The sequence below is a fragment of the Triturus cristatus genome, chromosome 2_2 (genome assembly GCF_964204655.1).
Source record: "Triturus cristatus chromosome 2_2, aTriCri1.1, whole genome shotgun sequence".
Taxonomy (NCBI): Eukaryota; Metazoa; Chordata; class Amphibia; order Caudata; family Salamandridae; genus Triturus; species Triturus cristatus.
In genome coordinates this window covers 331,769,322-331,786,763 of record NC_140582.1, presented here as the reverse complement: position 1 = coordinate 331,786,763, position 17,442 = coordinate 331,769,322, and the positions used below count along the sequence as shown (strand labels likewise).

General features: G+C 44.6%; 1 protein-coding gene across 4 annotated transcripts in view; it reads left to right on the top strand.

The window, feature by feature from the left end:
• The window catches only part of NPNT (nephronectin), a 236,636-nt gene that overhangs the window by 101,638 nt on the left and 117,556 nt on the right, over positions 1-17,442 (top strand). For all 4 annotated transcript variants that reach the window (XM_085641403.1, XM_085641406.1, XM_085641405.1 and 1 more), the window contains one exon: positions 13,911-14,003. In XM_085641403.1, the coding sequence (XP_085497529.1) occupies positions 13,911-14,003 (93 nt within the window). The remainder of the gene's footprint in view (positions 1-13,910; positions 14,004-17,442) is intronic.

Here is a 17,442-nt window from a genome sequence, read left to right as displayed (position 1 = left end):
GCAAAAGGAAAGTGCACATAAGAAGCATGGTTCATGATTGTTTAATGATAATGAAAAAAAACCTAAGTGCAGGAAATGTGGGGCGAAACGAGTACTTGGGTGCTTGGTGAGAGATAGTGACAAGAACAGAACTCACTTTCTGGGAGCGTACCAGTCGCTTGCGCATCCATTTGGAGGAGACGGAAACTTTGGTACAGACATCTCACACACGAGCAAGCTATTACATAAGGAATACAATTTCAGGAGGAGCATATGATTTCTAAAGTCAGATTAAAGTACCCTTATGAACTGGAGTACAAGCCTGCAACAGGCTACTTTACAGATAATAAATTGTTGAGGGGCAGAGGTGCGTCGCTACAAGATGTTACCTAATTGATGTAACGGTGTTCGCAGAGTTACTGCAATTTGCTGAAACCACGATTAACGTCTCTTTCTAATTTAGAAAAAGAACATAGCATTCTTTTGAATCTATATGTACAGTTTCGAGATATAGGTGACAGCAAACGGTTGAACTAACTCTAGTCCTGAAGAAGGTCCCACTGGTACAGTATTGAGACCCAAAACAGTTTTTGTTGTTTTAAGATACTCTCAAACACCTTGAGCTAGAAGCAGGTAGTTCACATTGAAAGACTTGTGAACCTAGGTGTGCAAATGTACTGTCATTTAGGGTACTGATGTTTAGTATTTGGGCAGACTCGCCTTCACTTTTTATAAATATTCTGGGCGCCCCACCACGGTGCCTGACTTAAAACACTTTTTCAAAATTTTCGATCGCAAGAAAGTAAATTGATTTGCCTATTGTTAAAAAAAATTACATAAATTAAACATTTGTTTGTAGTATTCATTTCATATTATAAAATATACTTTTATATAGATTTTTCCAACACAGCCTGTGAGAATGATTGGCCTTCGAAGACGTATACTTTTGCTGCCAATGTCACAAACTAAAAACCCATATGTTATTTTTAATTTATTTTTTATTTTTGAAGGTTTTTTATAGTGCTAGCTCCACCCAAGGGTATCAGAGCGCTTTACATTTGCATGGTTATAAACAAGAAAGCAACAATTGTTATGAGCAAAACAAATTATACAAGGTGAAAAAGTACGTAGTGAGATGAGGGACTAGAAGATAAACCAAAACCAATTAAAAGAACAAGAATGTCGTTTTTGATAAAAATTTTACAGTATACCAAGGGGGGCTCGGCAGACATTTATTTATTTAAAAAGTTTTATATAGCGCTAGCTTGACCCGTGGGTATCAGAGCGCTTTAAATAAACACAGTAGAGACAGAAGAAAATTGCATTACATAGTAGGAAGGCGGTAAGGAAGCAAAACAGAGATAAAAATACAACATGAAAAATAGGTAAACAGTGCAGGGGAGGGAGAGAATACAAACTAAGGTGGCTAACAGTCCGGTCACCAACTATCCTTGAATGTCAAGAGAGAGAGGAGTCAAGTCAGATATTAAAGTCTAGGTTCGTTGACGTTGGACAGGAAAGTATTTGTTGAGGAGATGGAGTTGCAGGTCCCTTTTGAAACAGGAGAAGGAGGGGTTGCATCTGAGGACTCTAGGGAGAGCGTTCCACATCCTGGGAGGGATAAGAAGGAGTGAGTTGACATAGTAGGGTCAGGGGGAATATAGGAAGGCAAAGAGTGGAGGGATTGAGAAAAGAATTGGCTGGTAAGGGAGGGGAGAGGGGTGTGGAGGGTGTCAGGAGGGGTGGGGTGTGAGTGCGAGAGCTAGGCGGAGTTGCCTAAGGAAGGAGGAAGGAAAGTAGTCCGAACATAGAGCAAGGAATTAAATTCCCCAATATTTAGTAAGAAAGTGCATTTTAAGGTCTCTTTTGAAGCTGGCATAGGAGGGGTTACATCGAAGGTCTTTGGGGAGGGCGTTCCAGATGTTTGGGGCCTTGCCAGAGAAGGAGGATTAGGAGGTGTTTTTTTTTAGTAGTGGGCGGATGAGAAGAAGAGTGTTGGTGCTTCTCAACGTTCGGGCGCAGCCAGCTTTATTGAGTTTGGTTGAGAGGTAGATTGGAGTCTTTTGATAGAGGGCTTTGTGTGTAATGCAGGCAATTTTATAGGAGGATCTGCCCTGGATGGGGAGCCATTTGAGGTCCTTGAGGGCAGGTGAGATGTGTTCAAAATGTTTACAGTTTGTTGTTAGTCTGGCTGCAAGGTTGAGGACGGATTTGATGGCGGTAAGGTGGATTTTGGTAGTACCAGAGAGAAGGGCATTTCCATAGTCAATTTTTGATAGGACAAGAGAATGGATAACTAATTTGAAGTCTTCAGCTGGGATAAAAGGTTTGATATTTTTGAGATGCCGGAGTGTATAAAGTGCACCTTTTGCTGAGTTCTTTATATGGGAATTTAGAGTGAGTTTATTGTTGATGGTGATTCCGAGTGATTTGACAGATTCGGCGAGGGAGAGAGAGCAGTTTAGGGCATTAAGGTCAGCGATCCAAGTTTGAATGGGGAGAGGGTTGTTTTTGGGAGAGAAGAGGATGATCTCAGTTTTGTTATGGTTGAGTTTGAGATGGTTGTTGTGGAACCAGGTTTGGATCTTGGTTAGTGCAGTGTTAAGGTGCAGGATATCAGAATGGGATTTGATTTTATAGTACAGTTGGGTGTCGTCAGTGTACAGGTGATAGTTGATTCTGGCTTGTTTAAGTATGAGGGTAAGGGGTTCCATAAAGAGGTTGAAAAGAGCGGGAGAGAGGATAGATCCTTGGGGGACACCTAGGGGACAGATGTTGGGCTAGAGAGGCAGTTTTGAATTTTAATTTGTTGGGTTTTATGTTGGAAGTAGGAGGTGAACCAGTTTAGGACAGTGCCATTAAGGCACTATTCTGAATGATTATCTTATAGGAAACACTCCATGTTCGTTGTTCCTAATTGCAAAGTCTCCTTTTGGATATATTGTAGTTCAGTCACACATGGATAATGTACCCCACAAGCCAGAGTATAACAAGGATATTATTTCTGCGTCCGAGACGTGTAAAGTGGGAGCCTTAACTGTGATAACGGGGATTGTCCTTATGAAAGGATAGTGGAGATAAGGGTGATCCAGGGCCTCTATGTAAGTGCAGAGAATTTAAAGCGAAGCAGAAACTGTCTGGGCTAAAGCATCAATTAGAAGTAGGCAGAGGTAAAAACTACTACCTTTGACCGTGTTTGTCTTCTTGCGCTTTCTCTAACTCTTCTGCAGCAAATAGGCTCTTGATAGCCAGAGTTGGACAAAATGTCATCTTTATGTAATCATCTGTCAAAGGACGCAAGATCACTATAGTCAAATATCCTTAAGGCATGGTAAGACAGCAGCCTGAGGTTGTCGTATAGTTGCAGTGCCAAATCGCCGAAGAAGGCCTGATAAAAGTGTTTTTCTCTAGCTGTGGGTACTGCTGCTGGAGCAGTGAAAATATTTATACTGTTCAGGCATATTACTTCAGCTACCCTGGTACTTTGTTGAATTGTCATCCATACTCTGTCATAGTGAGGGATGTCTGGAATATAAAATCATGCTCTGGAAAACATTTAAAGTAATTTTTAGGGCGAGCGTGGGCGGGCATGCTATATTCAGGAATGGACTTGAAGCTCCGCCCACTCTCCACCCATATTTTTCATTGGCTTTTGTCATTGTCCTTTGTAAGCTGTGGCTTTTAATTGGTCAATAGGCTTAGTAGTCCCTTCTTAGTACCGCCTTGTCTCATTTTGTAACCTCCCATGAGGACATCCCCTGTTACATGTGTTACATGGAAGGCTTCAAATACAGCCTCCTAGCACTATGTTAAATGGTTTTCACATGCCTGCTATTGCAGGTAGGACACGCAATCCTGCAACGCTTCTTTTTCTATTTCTTCACTTTGTTTTGTTCACAAGCACCCCGTGCCGCGTTTTCAAGTTAATGGGGCTGCGCCCCTTTCTTTAGATGAGCCGTGTCTAAAGTAAGGTGCACTGCCGCTATTAAAGTGAAGCCGGGGCGCTTTTATTAAAAAAAAGCATTTGTCGCCTTGACAAACAGATGCTTTTTTTTTTTTTTGTAAAAGCGCCCCATATCGCACTTTCACAGATAAATAAAAGGCATTGCCATCTACAATGCCATTAGCTTAAACTCTTGCAAATGCAAGACCTATTGCAATGCAAATGTTTTTTTTGTAAACGAGCCCCATATCACATAAATAAAAGGCATTGTCATTTACAATGTCAATAGCTCAAACACTCATAAATGCGAGACCTATTGCATTGCAAATGCTTGTTATTGATTGTCATAAGACATACACCGTCCAATACAAATATAGCATTCTTTTACAATTTTTGTTCTTCCAGACCACATAGTCTCATTTAAAAAATGATTAGTTTATACAAATCTTACAGCTGGATTGGTGTTTTCTCAACTGTGGTGAGACATACCTGTTTACTTATTAAGGAACAATACAGCTATTCTCTACATACTACAGATGCAGGTGTGATTACAATGTAGAGCAGTGGTTCTTATCCTTTTGACTTGCATAGACCCCTACTTAGTCATTATTGGAATCCGGGGACCCTCACTGAGTAATTACTGGAAGACGGGGACGCCGGCCTAAGCATTTTCGATACTTTGAACCGCAAATCAATACATACAAAATAATACAGGAAGCAGATGAAATATTTAATTTGACCTACAAACTAATATAAAAAAATCAAAATTGTCATTTTAATGGGAAGGTTGGAGTTTTTCTAAATTAATTTAAGGCCACTCTTCGTCCATAATACATTCTTTTTAATGCACTGCTCCCATTATTAAATCAGAAGATACTATCTTCATTTGTAGCCTCCAATTTCAAATTCCTTCACATTTACAGAATGAAATTTTCAGTTGTACATTCTGCATCTTTATTTATATACATTTTATTAATCTGTTAATTTTATTTAATTTTTAAAGCATCCAAGGACCCCCTGGGGTTCCCAGACCACAGACTAAAAACCACTGGATTGATCATGTTGGACCATTACCACAAGAACAATGTGATATATGACAATATGACTCTAAGGGGGAGGGTGATTACATTGTATACAGAATGAGATTCCAGCAGTGCGGGTGCTCACAAGATGTCTGGGGCACTTCTATATTAGTCCAAAGAGAAGTACATGTGGTGTGTCAAGATGTTGGAGCCCCTAAAAAAATATTCAAATTTATAGTGTCTTATGGTGGCTCATAGTCATTGCATAGAGTATAAACTTGCTTCTTCAACTGTCAAGCAATGAGTCATTTTCTTAGACTGCGTATTTCCTCTCTATGAAGGCGGTACTGAGTTCATCGGGCCCAGTGGGTAACCATGTCCCACCATTTAATCAGCCAAAAGGGTGTCATAGCTTTCCACTCTATTTAATAGCCGATGTCATCAGGAACAGGGCAAAGGTATGAATTTTGCTTCTGCCTTGCGCGTTTTTATTAATTGGGAAAGCTGCAGAATACAGCTCTCTACGTCTTCACAATAGGTGGTAGCCGCAATAGCGTTGGTGACTCCCACTCGATATCTGGTTGCCTCAGGAAAGACCCATACCATATGTTTGAACCCAGCTTGCGGTTTATTACATCTATTGCATTCACATATAGTCCCAGGAAATATATTATTAAGTATGCTTGGAGTTAAAGAGGCTCTGTGCTCTAAAAAATGATAGATCACATTCATACCGGAGACTACTAAGGAAGGATCTAGTAAAAGCCATTAATGCGTTTGTCGATAGATGTGAAATAGTGAAGATGGAGTACATTAGTTGACAAGATGAAGCCTGTGTCATTTCAGTTGTGTCTGCTTCTAGATGAGGTTTATCTGTATTCCTATAGCAGGCAATCCTCACCAATCCAGCTGCCAAACTCTCATGTAAGGAGCTGATCTTAAACCTGGCACTCTAGTTTATGGCCGTGTTACAGACATTGAGGAGGAGGGGTCACTAGAATCTACTGACCCCTGGATTGTCTGCTGCAATCTCAGAACCATCTTAGGGCCCGAACAACTCTACCTCATTAAGGGGAAAACCTGATCACAGAACACCAGATAGGTGAAACTCAATTATGACGAATTTTGAAAACGAGGAAGACCCCTTTCCTCAAAAACATTGAGGACATTTGACAACAGAACACGCAATAAAGGGGACAAGAGAACAGCTAAGACAAAAAAATGACCAGGAAAAGAAAAGAGGGACTTTGGTTTAGCAGGGGTAGAGGTACAGTGGTCTACGTAGGAATAGATTGACCAGGGTACAGAATGAGTATATGTCCTAAAGATAGGCCAAGTAGATGTTTTAGGGTATAGACTGGGAAAAAGGGCCAGCATAAAGAAAATAACATACTTTAGTCCGAAACTGGGGAAACCAAGTTAGAGATATGAAGAGGAAAAAATAGGAGGTGAAAGAAAAGAGGAAATAAAAGCGCGCTAGGTCTTACAAACAAGTAAGAGCAGACAGGCTGATGGAAGAGGGGGGAGTACCAAGGCATTTATGTGTAAAAAGAAAATAAAGCCTCTGTCAAACTTGAAAAAAGGTCTGCAGAGGATTTTCTTTTCAACATGAAGGGGATTCAATAGTATAGTTTCAACATCCTGTGAGTGGCATTCATCTTCAGCACTTAAAGGTGCAGGTTTAATTGGGAAATTTCTTCTGGTTTTCTTGCATATTTTTTGCCTAGAGAATGGCAAACGGATCCACACAGACTCCACAGAATACTGTATTTCAGGAGAAGCAACTTTACAAACGAGTATTTTCTCAAGATGACTCTAAAAAACAGAAGGGAGACTTGGTTTTGTGAAAATCTGTACAATAAAAATGTGCTGCTGCAGAGATTCCAACCTGTTACCTGAAGTAAGCAACAACAACAAAAATCTTAAAAATAGAGCCAGTTTGCCAAGACAGGTGGTGGTAATGTCTTTTTACTTACCGCTAATCTTCATTACCCCATCAGGGTCCTCCTCATCCCAGTCCTTACAAAGTGAACCAGTCCTGCCTCCAGCCAGCCAATCAAAACGCTAAAAAAACACAAGTCAAAGGTCATATAAACTCCTCCCACCCACCGCCTTGCCTGTTATCAACCAGTCCCAGACACAAACACAGCGGGAGGAAGGGAAGAGGACTGGGACGAGGAGGACCCTAATCGGGGTAATGAAGATCACCGGTAAGTAACAAGACATTACCCCCCCATGGGTCCTCCTGGTCCCAGTCCTTACAAAGGAAGGGGATTCAATAGAATGGCAAACGGGTCCACACAGACTCCACAGAACACTGTATTTCAGGAGAAGCAACTTTACAAACGAGTATTTTCTCAAGATGACTCTAAAAAACAGAAGGGAGACTTGGTTTTGTGAAAATCTGTACAATAAAAATGTGCTGCTGCAGAGATTCCAACCCGTTACCTGAAGTAAGCAACAACAACAAAAATCTTAAAAATAGAGCCAGTTTGCCAAGACAGGTGGTGGTAATGTCTTGTTACTTACCGGTAATCTTCATTACCCCGATCAGGGTCCTCGTCGTCCCAGTCCTTACAAAGTGAAGCAGTCCTGCCTCCAGCCAGCCAATCAAAGCGCTGAAAAACCCAAAAGTCAAAGGTCATATAAACCCCTCCCACCCACCGCCTTGCCTGTTATCAACAAGTCCCAGACACAAACACAGCGGGAGGAAGGGAAGAGGACTGGGCCGAGGAGGACCCTAATCGGGGTAATGAAGATCACCAGTAAGTAACAAGACATTACCCCCTCATGGGTCCTCCTCGTCCCAGTCCTTACAAAGTGAGGAACCCACAAGCAGAGAACCAAGAACAAAAAACGCAGGACACCTGGGATCCATGCAAAAGTACAAAAAGTAATCAAACAAATGATTAATGAACAGTAGCGCTCAAAACGACAACAGCAAAACTGCCAACAGAGGCATGTAAAACATCAAGGGGAAAATGCCGAACAAACGTGTGATGGGACTGCCAAGCGGGTGCCCCACAAATCTCCAGGATAAAGACCCCAGCCACCTCAGTCCAGGAAGCGGACACAGAACGTGTCAAACGACCCTGCACCTGAGACGCGGAGGCAGACCCACAAGATAGGCAGACCGCCAAACGCACATAGCGAGAGAAGGCGGAAAGAGAAACCAACCATCCCCAAGCCACACTCCCACAGGAGACAAAGAGGGCAGGAGAAAGACAAAACCCCAAGGCATGGAGGAAGAAAAACCGAAGGGTGCGAACATCCAAGGATGAAGGAACAAAGGAATCCCCAACCCCAGGCAAAATAGGAAGGAATCGCCTCCAGCTGCAAATGGAACACGGATGAAACCAATGGAGAAAAGCTGGGCCCAGCCGCAAAACAACCCCATCCAGCAGTAACTACAAAGAAGGGAAGGAGAGAAGCAAGGCACCCAAATCACCCAACCGAAGCGCGGAGGCGACGGTCAACAAAAAAGACACTGTTGCGGACAACCACAACATACAACCTACAACAAAGGCACAAAAGGGGGCAACAGCAGACCCCGCAAAACAATAGGCAAACCCAAGAAGGCACAAGCACAGGAGAGATCGGATGTGGAAGCCGAAAACAACACAGAATCCGACTCACCCAAGGAAAAACAACCTCCAAAGAGGCCTGGGACCCCGACAAGCCTGAACCACAGCCCAACCACAGACAATGCGGAAGGGGAAAGGTCCAACAAAAACCCATCTCGGAGAAAGACAAGAATAGAAGCAGGACCACCAACCATGGATCCAGGCCAAGAGAAGAGCACCAAGAGACAAAAGAGCCTCAACGCGCACCACAGTCCTTAAGTGTGGAAGGCCGACTCGACAATGGAATGCCACAGGCAACCACAGAAGAACTGCCCAAAGACGCCAATGACAGCCACTCAACAGATACAGGCAACAAAGATAGGACAAAGACAGGTGCGAACACAAAAGCGGAGCCAGAGTCAAGGGAAGCCCGCCCCCCTCCAGCAGCAGCAGGAGAGGAAACCAAAGGCAGCGAGGCCAAAAAGGAGCAATCAACAGCACAAACGCCTCCATCCCCCCGAATCCTCTGCCGCACCTCGGGGAAGAGGGAAATGGGAGGGAAAGCATACAGAAAGCCCGAAGGCCAAGGAAATGAGAGCAACCCCCAAGCCTGAGGACAGACCACCTCGGAACAAAACGGGTGGAGAAGAGCGTCGTGAGGGGAAGCAAAAAGACCGACCCAGAGAGTCCAGATCCGAAGACAAAGGCCCCGGAACAGAGAAACAGACAGACGGCTCAAAACAGAGGATGGAAGGAAGAAACCCAAGCTGTCCTTATGAAATTCATATGTCTCTGAACATAAACAGCCCTTAATGCCAACAGATGAGATTTTACCCAGACACAAATCACGGAAGGCAGCAGGTACAGAGACGCGCACCTGGACCCCCCAAGAAGGCACAAGTACCAACAAGCCACCTGATTGTCGGGATGAACCAACAGACGCGTCAGCCACCAAAGACCACAAGGTGGCCCCCCAACCTCAAGAACAGGTGCCCGAGGACAACAAGAGGAGAGAAGGAAGCAGAAAACGCACTCTCACACCAGGGTGGGAGAGCAAAGCCACCATACCAAATTAGGAACCAGAACAGGGGAGAGAGGAACCAGAGCCACGCAACATGTATTGGAAGGGACCCAACAAGCCAACAGAAGAATCACCAAGGACCTGAGGCGCAGGCGAGCTCAAGGAATCACAGCCGTGGAGGCAACCCCAGGACCTGCAACCAACCCCGAGCCGGGGCAGAAGGGCGAACCAGCAGGACCCGCAGAAGAGTCAAAAGGGCAAAGAACCGAGCCTGAGGGACAAAACAGCCCCCTGCAAAGCGTCAAACAAGCCTCTGAGAAACTGAAGTCCCAGAACAGGAACCAAATGAGAAAAGGCTAGATCCAACATGAACCACAGATCCTGGAACAAGGCCATCAATGCCACCACTGCCAGAAGAGCCACAAGGAGTGTGGAAGCAGAAACCAGACAAAAGCAACATAGGGAAACACAAGAAAAAACCCAGACCTACCAAAAACCCCCACAGCAGGAGCCAACACCGTGGAAAAAAAACACGGAACAGTAGAGAGCCCGAAAGGCAACACCTGAATTTGGTAATGGAACCCGTCCACAGCAAACCGCAGGAACCGCGGACCTGCCGGATAGAGGTGAAAGTGAAAACAGCGGACATCCAAGCCCATGGAAGCCAAACAATCGCCCACCAGGATGAGGGGAATGACGAACAGCAACGGGAGCATCCAAAATGACCCAGCCGCACCAAACTGTACAAAGCCCGGGGATACAGAAACCGAGCGGAAGGAACCATCGGGCGCCGGGACCAGGAACTGAGAAAAATAGAACCCCAGGCCCCGTTCCGTCACAAGAACCAGCACAACAGCGCCCCAGGACAAAAACAGGCCAACGCCAGAGAATATGGCAGAACGCATCACGGGGCCAATGGACAACGGGGTAACCTCAAACAGGCCATAAGGGGGACAGCCATGGAGCGGAATTCGGTAACCAAGATCGATGACAGACAAGACCCAGCAGGTGGAAACCAGACCGGACCAACGATCCAGGAAGAACCGAGCCGAGTCCCCAAAATTGCAACAATGCCAACAATGTAGACAGGGAACCCACAACACCAGGAGTTGAACACATAACCTCTTGAGAAAGAGACCGCAACCACAACCACCAGGCCACGGTGACACCACCTGGGCAGAACACAAAATAACCAATGACAGAGGCAGGGAACCAAATGGAACGTAGCCCCCTGACCACGAGCCCTGCCACGAAAGGGCCGAGAAGAAGACAGAGCACCTGGAATCTCCAGAACATGGAAAAAAGATAAGTCCCTCCACATAAATTGTCTGGTCTGGAGAGCAAGCCAAAAAAGCGCGGGATCAACAAAAGGCAGGTAACGGACCAAGGTGTCCGAGCAGCGGCAAGGCACCAAAGCACGGTCCAGAGAAACCACCTACCAACCACTGCCGCACCAGCAGCTGAGGAGATTGCCCTCAAGGCAACAAAAGCACAGCAGAGAGAAACCGAGTCCACCTCCACCACCGCCAAAACAGGAGTGAGATCCCCCAGACCTGGAAGACAGTCAAACAGGTGCCCAAACCCTTAGAATGGACCTGCGAAGCATAGGCTGAAGAAGCGCCAGTACGCACCCCAAAAGAGAAGTAACAGAAGAACGCTTAAGAGCAGACTCCACCACCCACACAACTGGGACAGCCCAGGAAGGGAAAAAGAAGAAGCAGCCATGGAGGACAAAACAGAATTCACCCCAGGAACCAGAGGGAACCGGGTGACAAAGTCCGCCAGGTGACACCGCCTCCCCAGAAAGCGCGGACCCCCTGCATGTCAACAACAAGCCATACCACAGCCAGAATATCTGTGATGACATCATGAAAAGGCAGGAAATCCACCACCGAGGAACTACACAGGGAGCAAAACCCAACATCAGACAAGGACCAGGGGTCAAATCCCATCACAATACGAACAGGGATCAACATGTTCGAAAACCTTGCCATGGATGTACTTCCCTTCAGGAGAATAGTCCATGGCCACACAAACCTCCCCAGGCCAGTTCGCAGAAGGCTCAAGCAGCGCAGCACGCACAGCAGAATTAAAGAAATCCTGCAAACAGACCATGAAAGTCGCAAAAGGATATTACGCTGCATGGAGAAAGATGTCGCAGGCACATTGAGAGGAATACTCAACACCTATGGCCACAAGCAGGAAAAGCAAACCATACAGGAAGCTCAGCACACACCATGATGTGCCCAGCCACTTTACTTTAACACTGTTCTCAATTAACTAAGACCTGTGAAACACAAGACATGGAAAACACAAAGGACAGCCTTGCAGTCCCCCACCCCGCTGCTGGAAGACCCCAGCGCCAGAACGACCCGTGGCCAGGACATCAGGAAAGCTCCCCAGCCCAGTACATGCGCGGTGAGCGTCCTGACCCAGGAGCAGAAGCGCGGTTGACCGGAGCACCGGTACGGCTGCACAGATACAAATAACAAAGCCAGAATAAACAGCATGTTTAGGACCTTCAACAAAAAGATTCACAAAAACTCACAGCACCACAATACGACCTGCAACCACCGGAAACAGCAACACGAGACACGGAGCACCAGCGTTCCGACCGCCATCGGAGCAGGAAAAAAACAGGCAAAGTGGTGGGTGGGAGGGGTTTATATGACCTTTGACTTTTGTTTTTTTATAGCGTTTTGATTGGCTGGCTGGAGGCAGGACTGCCTCACTTTGTAAGGACTGGGACGAGGAGGACCCATGAGGGGGTAATGGTGAGGGAAAAAGGTCCAAGCTTAAAGTTAGAAAATGTCCTGGTAGCAGGTGGACAGAGCAAGGGGTTCTAGAAAACCAAGCACAACATGGCAAAGTGGGCAGAGGACAAATGGACTGGGCAAGTGTTGATAAACAAACAGGCGAAACCTTTTGCATACATATTGTCATGAAAGGAGCACCTACCAGAAGGAAGAGTAAGGCTCAAGGAGAAAGATATATTCACGGTGACCAGCAAACAAGCTGAGTTGTATTGAAAAGATGGAAATGGCCCAGGAAACCACACGGATGGGAGATGATTACAATCATTTAGAAAACAGCCCTGCAGAATCTTGCAGAAGCTTAAATCTGCAAAGGCACATGGAGCACCTGGGATTCATTCAAGTATGCTGTGGTGGGTAAAGTGGTGTAGATCGTGAAATGCTGCAGAGTCATACATTTAGGCCATGGCGAACAGACAAAATGGCATGAAAGGAAAGGATTTTAAAGCCGGCATCCAGGTCTAGGTTCAGATATGCAGGGATCTCACAGTGACAACATATAGTGACATGGCACTCGCAAAGAGCACTGCTGTAGAGTGTGGTGTAAAGGCAGAGGTACAATCTGCAAAAAAAGGGGAGGCATTGTAATTAATATGCCCTTCAGCGGGGCAGGGGGTTGTTTGGAGTTTTGCATGCAGTACTGAACATTGGGTCTCAAGGCCACAAGGCCCATGAAGAGAATCTGTGAATCTAATGACAACAGGGAGGAGCCTAATTCAGTTTCTGGCACAAACACCCATTTGTGCCCGAAAAGGCATTCCAAGGTGAGTTGTAGTGGACCATGTGTAAATTGTGCTGTTTGCCCACTACTTTAAGACAGGATGGCGTGGATTATGTTGGCAAATAGTTTGAATTTCTAATTTGCCAGTCAGTCATTAACCTTTATTCGGCAAGCCATAAAAGTTAAAAAATGTACTACTCTGATTTGTGCTCCCTGGAATGCACACCCTTGATGTACAAATCTGAATTTTGTGCTGGTCGCAAGCAAGAGTTTCACAGACACAGTAATTAATTCATGGACCAAATAAAGATAACCTACAATAAATGGATTTAGATAATCGAACTAATGTTAGTGCATACAGAGTAAGATACTTTGTATAAAAACGGGGACGTTGTCAGCTCTAGGATTATAAATTAAGATAATATGCTATTCGGACCTTCTCCTTTATGTGCCACCAGTTTGTGTTTCTACTGTGGGAACAGGAAATGTAGACAAATTCACAAACAGCCCGTGCTTCCTGTGGCTAATGGTACTTGGAACATTCCACAAAAAACATAGAGGGAGCAAGTCCAAATATGGTTATTTATTAAAGTAGAAATCGAAGGGGCAAAAGGGAACCATATACTTTTTTAGTGGAAAAATAAGTCTGCCACAAATAACCATTCATGTGTGCGCAGCCGAGCACTCACTGCATATGTAGTGCAGTGGAGGCTGTGCGTAATGACTAAGTCCACCTCTGATAATGCTGTCACCCCTTGACACTGTTAAATGCCCATGTTTGGATTGGCAATGCTGTAAAAGCGGTCTCATTTTGTGTGCACTAACTTGCTCCCACCTTCAATTCACAGCTCTCTGCCATCCTGGGTGCAAGCACGGGGAATGTGTAGGACCGAACAAATGCAAATGTCATCCAGGATACACCGGGAAAACCTGTAACCAAGGTAAGAGGACCCTCTATGAGGGAAATTTTCTTCTTTTTTAGTGATGCAGCTTTAGAGAAGTATCAATGTCAAGACGCAACCAACACCCATCCTTGCGGTATGTCTGCTGTTATGTTTTACTAATCTCATCCTCCATAGTTGACTGATGATCCATGTATTCCCTTTAATTTATGTCAGCCATAACTATAGACCATTGATGAATCCCATGGGAAGGGGGTGCTGTTCTGTGACAAACCAGCAACTGGAGGTAAAACCCAGCCTTATACACTATGCTGCATCAAGGCAGTAGCCTCAAAATAAATCCAAGAGGATTCCAAATAGGATTTTCGAAGAAAACGTGCATGTGCACGCTAGTGAGTGCTTACATTGTATTGAATGTAAACTCCAGTGTAAGGGTAGCAAGGACATAGCATGCCTCTATGCTTTCTGTTGCATGAAGCGTAGGAGGCATGTTATTCCAACTTGCCTCACTCAAAAGAAACTTTCCTGTTTGATAAAATAGAACATAGCAAATTGTACACATTGAAAGGCTAGTATTGGCAAAGCCAGTAGGTTTTACGTCAGTGTGATGGATATATTTGGCAAACATGAGACCTGCTGGCTTTGCCAGAGCTTGTTTATCTCACAGCACTGGGAACTGTGTGCAGACAAAATGACTACAAATATGGAAGCAACAGCAAAAAGGTTGCTTCATTTTCTGTAGCTTCTATTTTTCAGGTGCTCTGTCTGCACTTGCTTCCCCAGTGCTGCAGCTCGGTGACTGATTTTAGATCTAGTATAGGCTCCATGCATTCCAGTGGAAGGACACACCTAAACAGCCAATAGAAAAACGGTGAGACTAAACTACTTCTTGAAACGAGCAAAAGAATAGTCCAAGCTGGGCAATCTGGAAAAGTAAAGCAAAGTCTTAAGTTTTGATTATCCAAGTTGTGATTGACAATATTTCAGGCCTGTAACTGAAGTTCCCTGAGTAAAAGAAGCCATCAGTTGAAGGAGGCTGAAGCGTTGTTCTTTAAAGTAAACATAGAATACAATATGTTTGCGATGAATTCTGCGAACTCCATACAAGTCAGACCTAAAAAATCATCCCTTGTAGAAGAGGCTCAGCCTGGTTAATTCTTGGGTCTAGAAAGAGAGACCAGACCATACATATTACAACAAACGCAAAGTCTGGATTTTTTCAAATTGAGGTACATTACAAACAAAGAAACTTTTCTTAAAGAAAAAAGAATAGAAACAAATGTGTATCTGAAAGAAAATGTTCCCTATCTCTGGCGACTCGAGTACTAGCTTGCTTATGAATCCCTCAAATGAAAATAGACAAAAATATAAGTGGAGCATTTTAAGCTACTGCTACCAGATTGCTTTCTTACGGAAAAGCGCTGAAAATAAGTCTGTTCCGAAATGCGCCTGGAAAAGAAATGCCCTTGGTGTTTGCCTGTACTTTTTTTTGTGGTTTCTAAATTCCTAATTAGTTGTTTTAAACTGTGTTTTGAATGCCATTATAACTATATTGTATTGCTAATGTGACATCGCCTTATTCATATGCAACATCCTTCTATGGTCAAATTGCGAGGTTCATTGTGTACAGCTGTTAAAAACAACGTCATTCAAAGCAAGGCCTTGGCCACTGTGAAGGTAGTGATGGAAAAGGAAGCGCTGTATTTTTACAGCTGCGCTTGGACAGGCGTATGAGGAAAAGACACACCTGGACCCTTCCCAATGAGCTTGCACATCTCTCTATTTCCATGTCGGTGCTTGACGTGATCAATGACCTTGATGTAACCTTTACTACAGTGGTTGACCATGGACAGTCTGTCCTGTCAACCAACGGGCAGCGCCCTCTCCTCGAACAGGAGATGGATGTCTAGTTGGTATCAAGTAACTGGCCAGCAGGACTCTGGCATGATTATTTTTATAGGCGTTCCTTGAGCGTATATTTAGACACGGACAAGCCTTTTATTTAATGGGTACCAAATGCCACCAGAAGTGTGGTGTGTGCTCACTCGGGAACTCAGTAAGCAAAATATAATTTGAGCTTTCCACAAACAGGTGACTCCCCTTGTGGGTCTTCAAAGTAGAGGATATTTTCAGTGAGGTCCCTTGTCACAGCCGTTCTGCAATCCAACGAAGAAAAGTAGGGATTACTGTATTTAAGAGCAACTCTACATGCGAGGCCTGAGGAAACCACTGTTTAACGGGTTTCTGGAAAAATTATAGTCGAAGGGACAGCCTGCAAAGGAACAAATGAGGTAGAGTTATCTAGTCTCAGAATTTCTTCATTACAATTCTCTGAAGTTATGTGTTTGTTTTCCAAGTTCTTCATTTGTAGCAAGACTTCTGCCTGAACATGCCTTGAAGGCCAAGGTTTTGGCACTCACCGCTCCTCAAATTTAGCTTGTAGCAAACAAAAAACACTACAGGATGACCAAACGCTTTTTGTTAATTCCTTTCTAAGATCTACAAACACCATGCGGCCTCTGAGCATGGAACATGGGCTACATTCTATCCCCTGGCATGGGATTCTCACTGCCTCGTGATGTCCTAGGCCGAACACTCGCTGTTGACTTTTGTACTAATCTTAAGCTTATTTCTTTTTAAAGCTGCCAATTCTGGTTAGTTTATCACCTTGAGTATGTGGTATTCCAGGCCGCTTCACGGCAAATGCAACTCCAGCAAGGAAGTGCTCGTGTCCAGCTAGAAAATTATAATCCTCCTCCTAAATGCAGGCAGTTTTCAGCTTTTTACAACTTCAATGTGACTTGGTAAATCACAGTGCAGCTAGAAGCAAGTCTACGAAATTGTGTCTTTTCCCCATTCTGGGCGATCATATTTTCCAGCATGAGCCAGTGAGCACAAAAGGCATTAGAGAGCAGCTAGTATGTGTTTGGAGAGTCCCTAGCATGTACCAAGAGACTTGCTTGCATTTACTCAGTTTCCCGCATCAGCTCCGGGGTCACTAGCCTGTACTCAGTGTCACTGTCATGTGCTCAGCAAGATGCTACAATGTACAAGGAGAGTCGGTAGTGTGTGCTCAGTCACTTGCATGTACTCAATAGTCACTAGAATGTGATTGGAGAATTGCTAAAATGTACATGGAGAGTTGTAGCAAGTTCTCAGTCGCTTGCATGTATTAAAGAGTCACTAGCTTGTGTTTGGCGCGTCATTAGCATGCACTCAGAGTTGCTAGAATGTACTCCGAGGCTTTGCTATGATGTGGCCAGAGTTGGCAGCATGCACTTGGACAGCTGCTAGCTTGTACTTAGAACAGCCCTAAGCAATGTTTTGTGATAGCGGAGGCCTCAATGTTTAACACGAAATGCATTTGGCTGAGGTAACAGTGCACACTGGCATCGCCAGAACATTGATGTAGGTAATTGTCGAACAAGTGTAGAAGAAAGCTTCATCCACGAGGGTTACAGAGTTGGTCCTCAGTGAT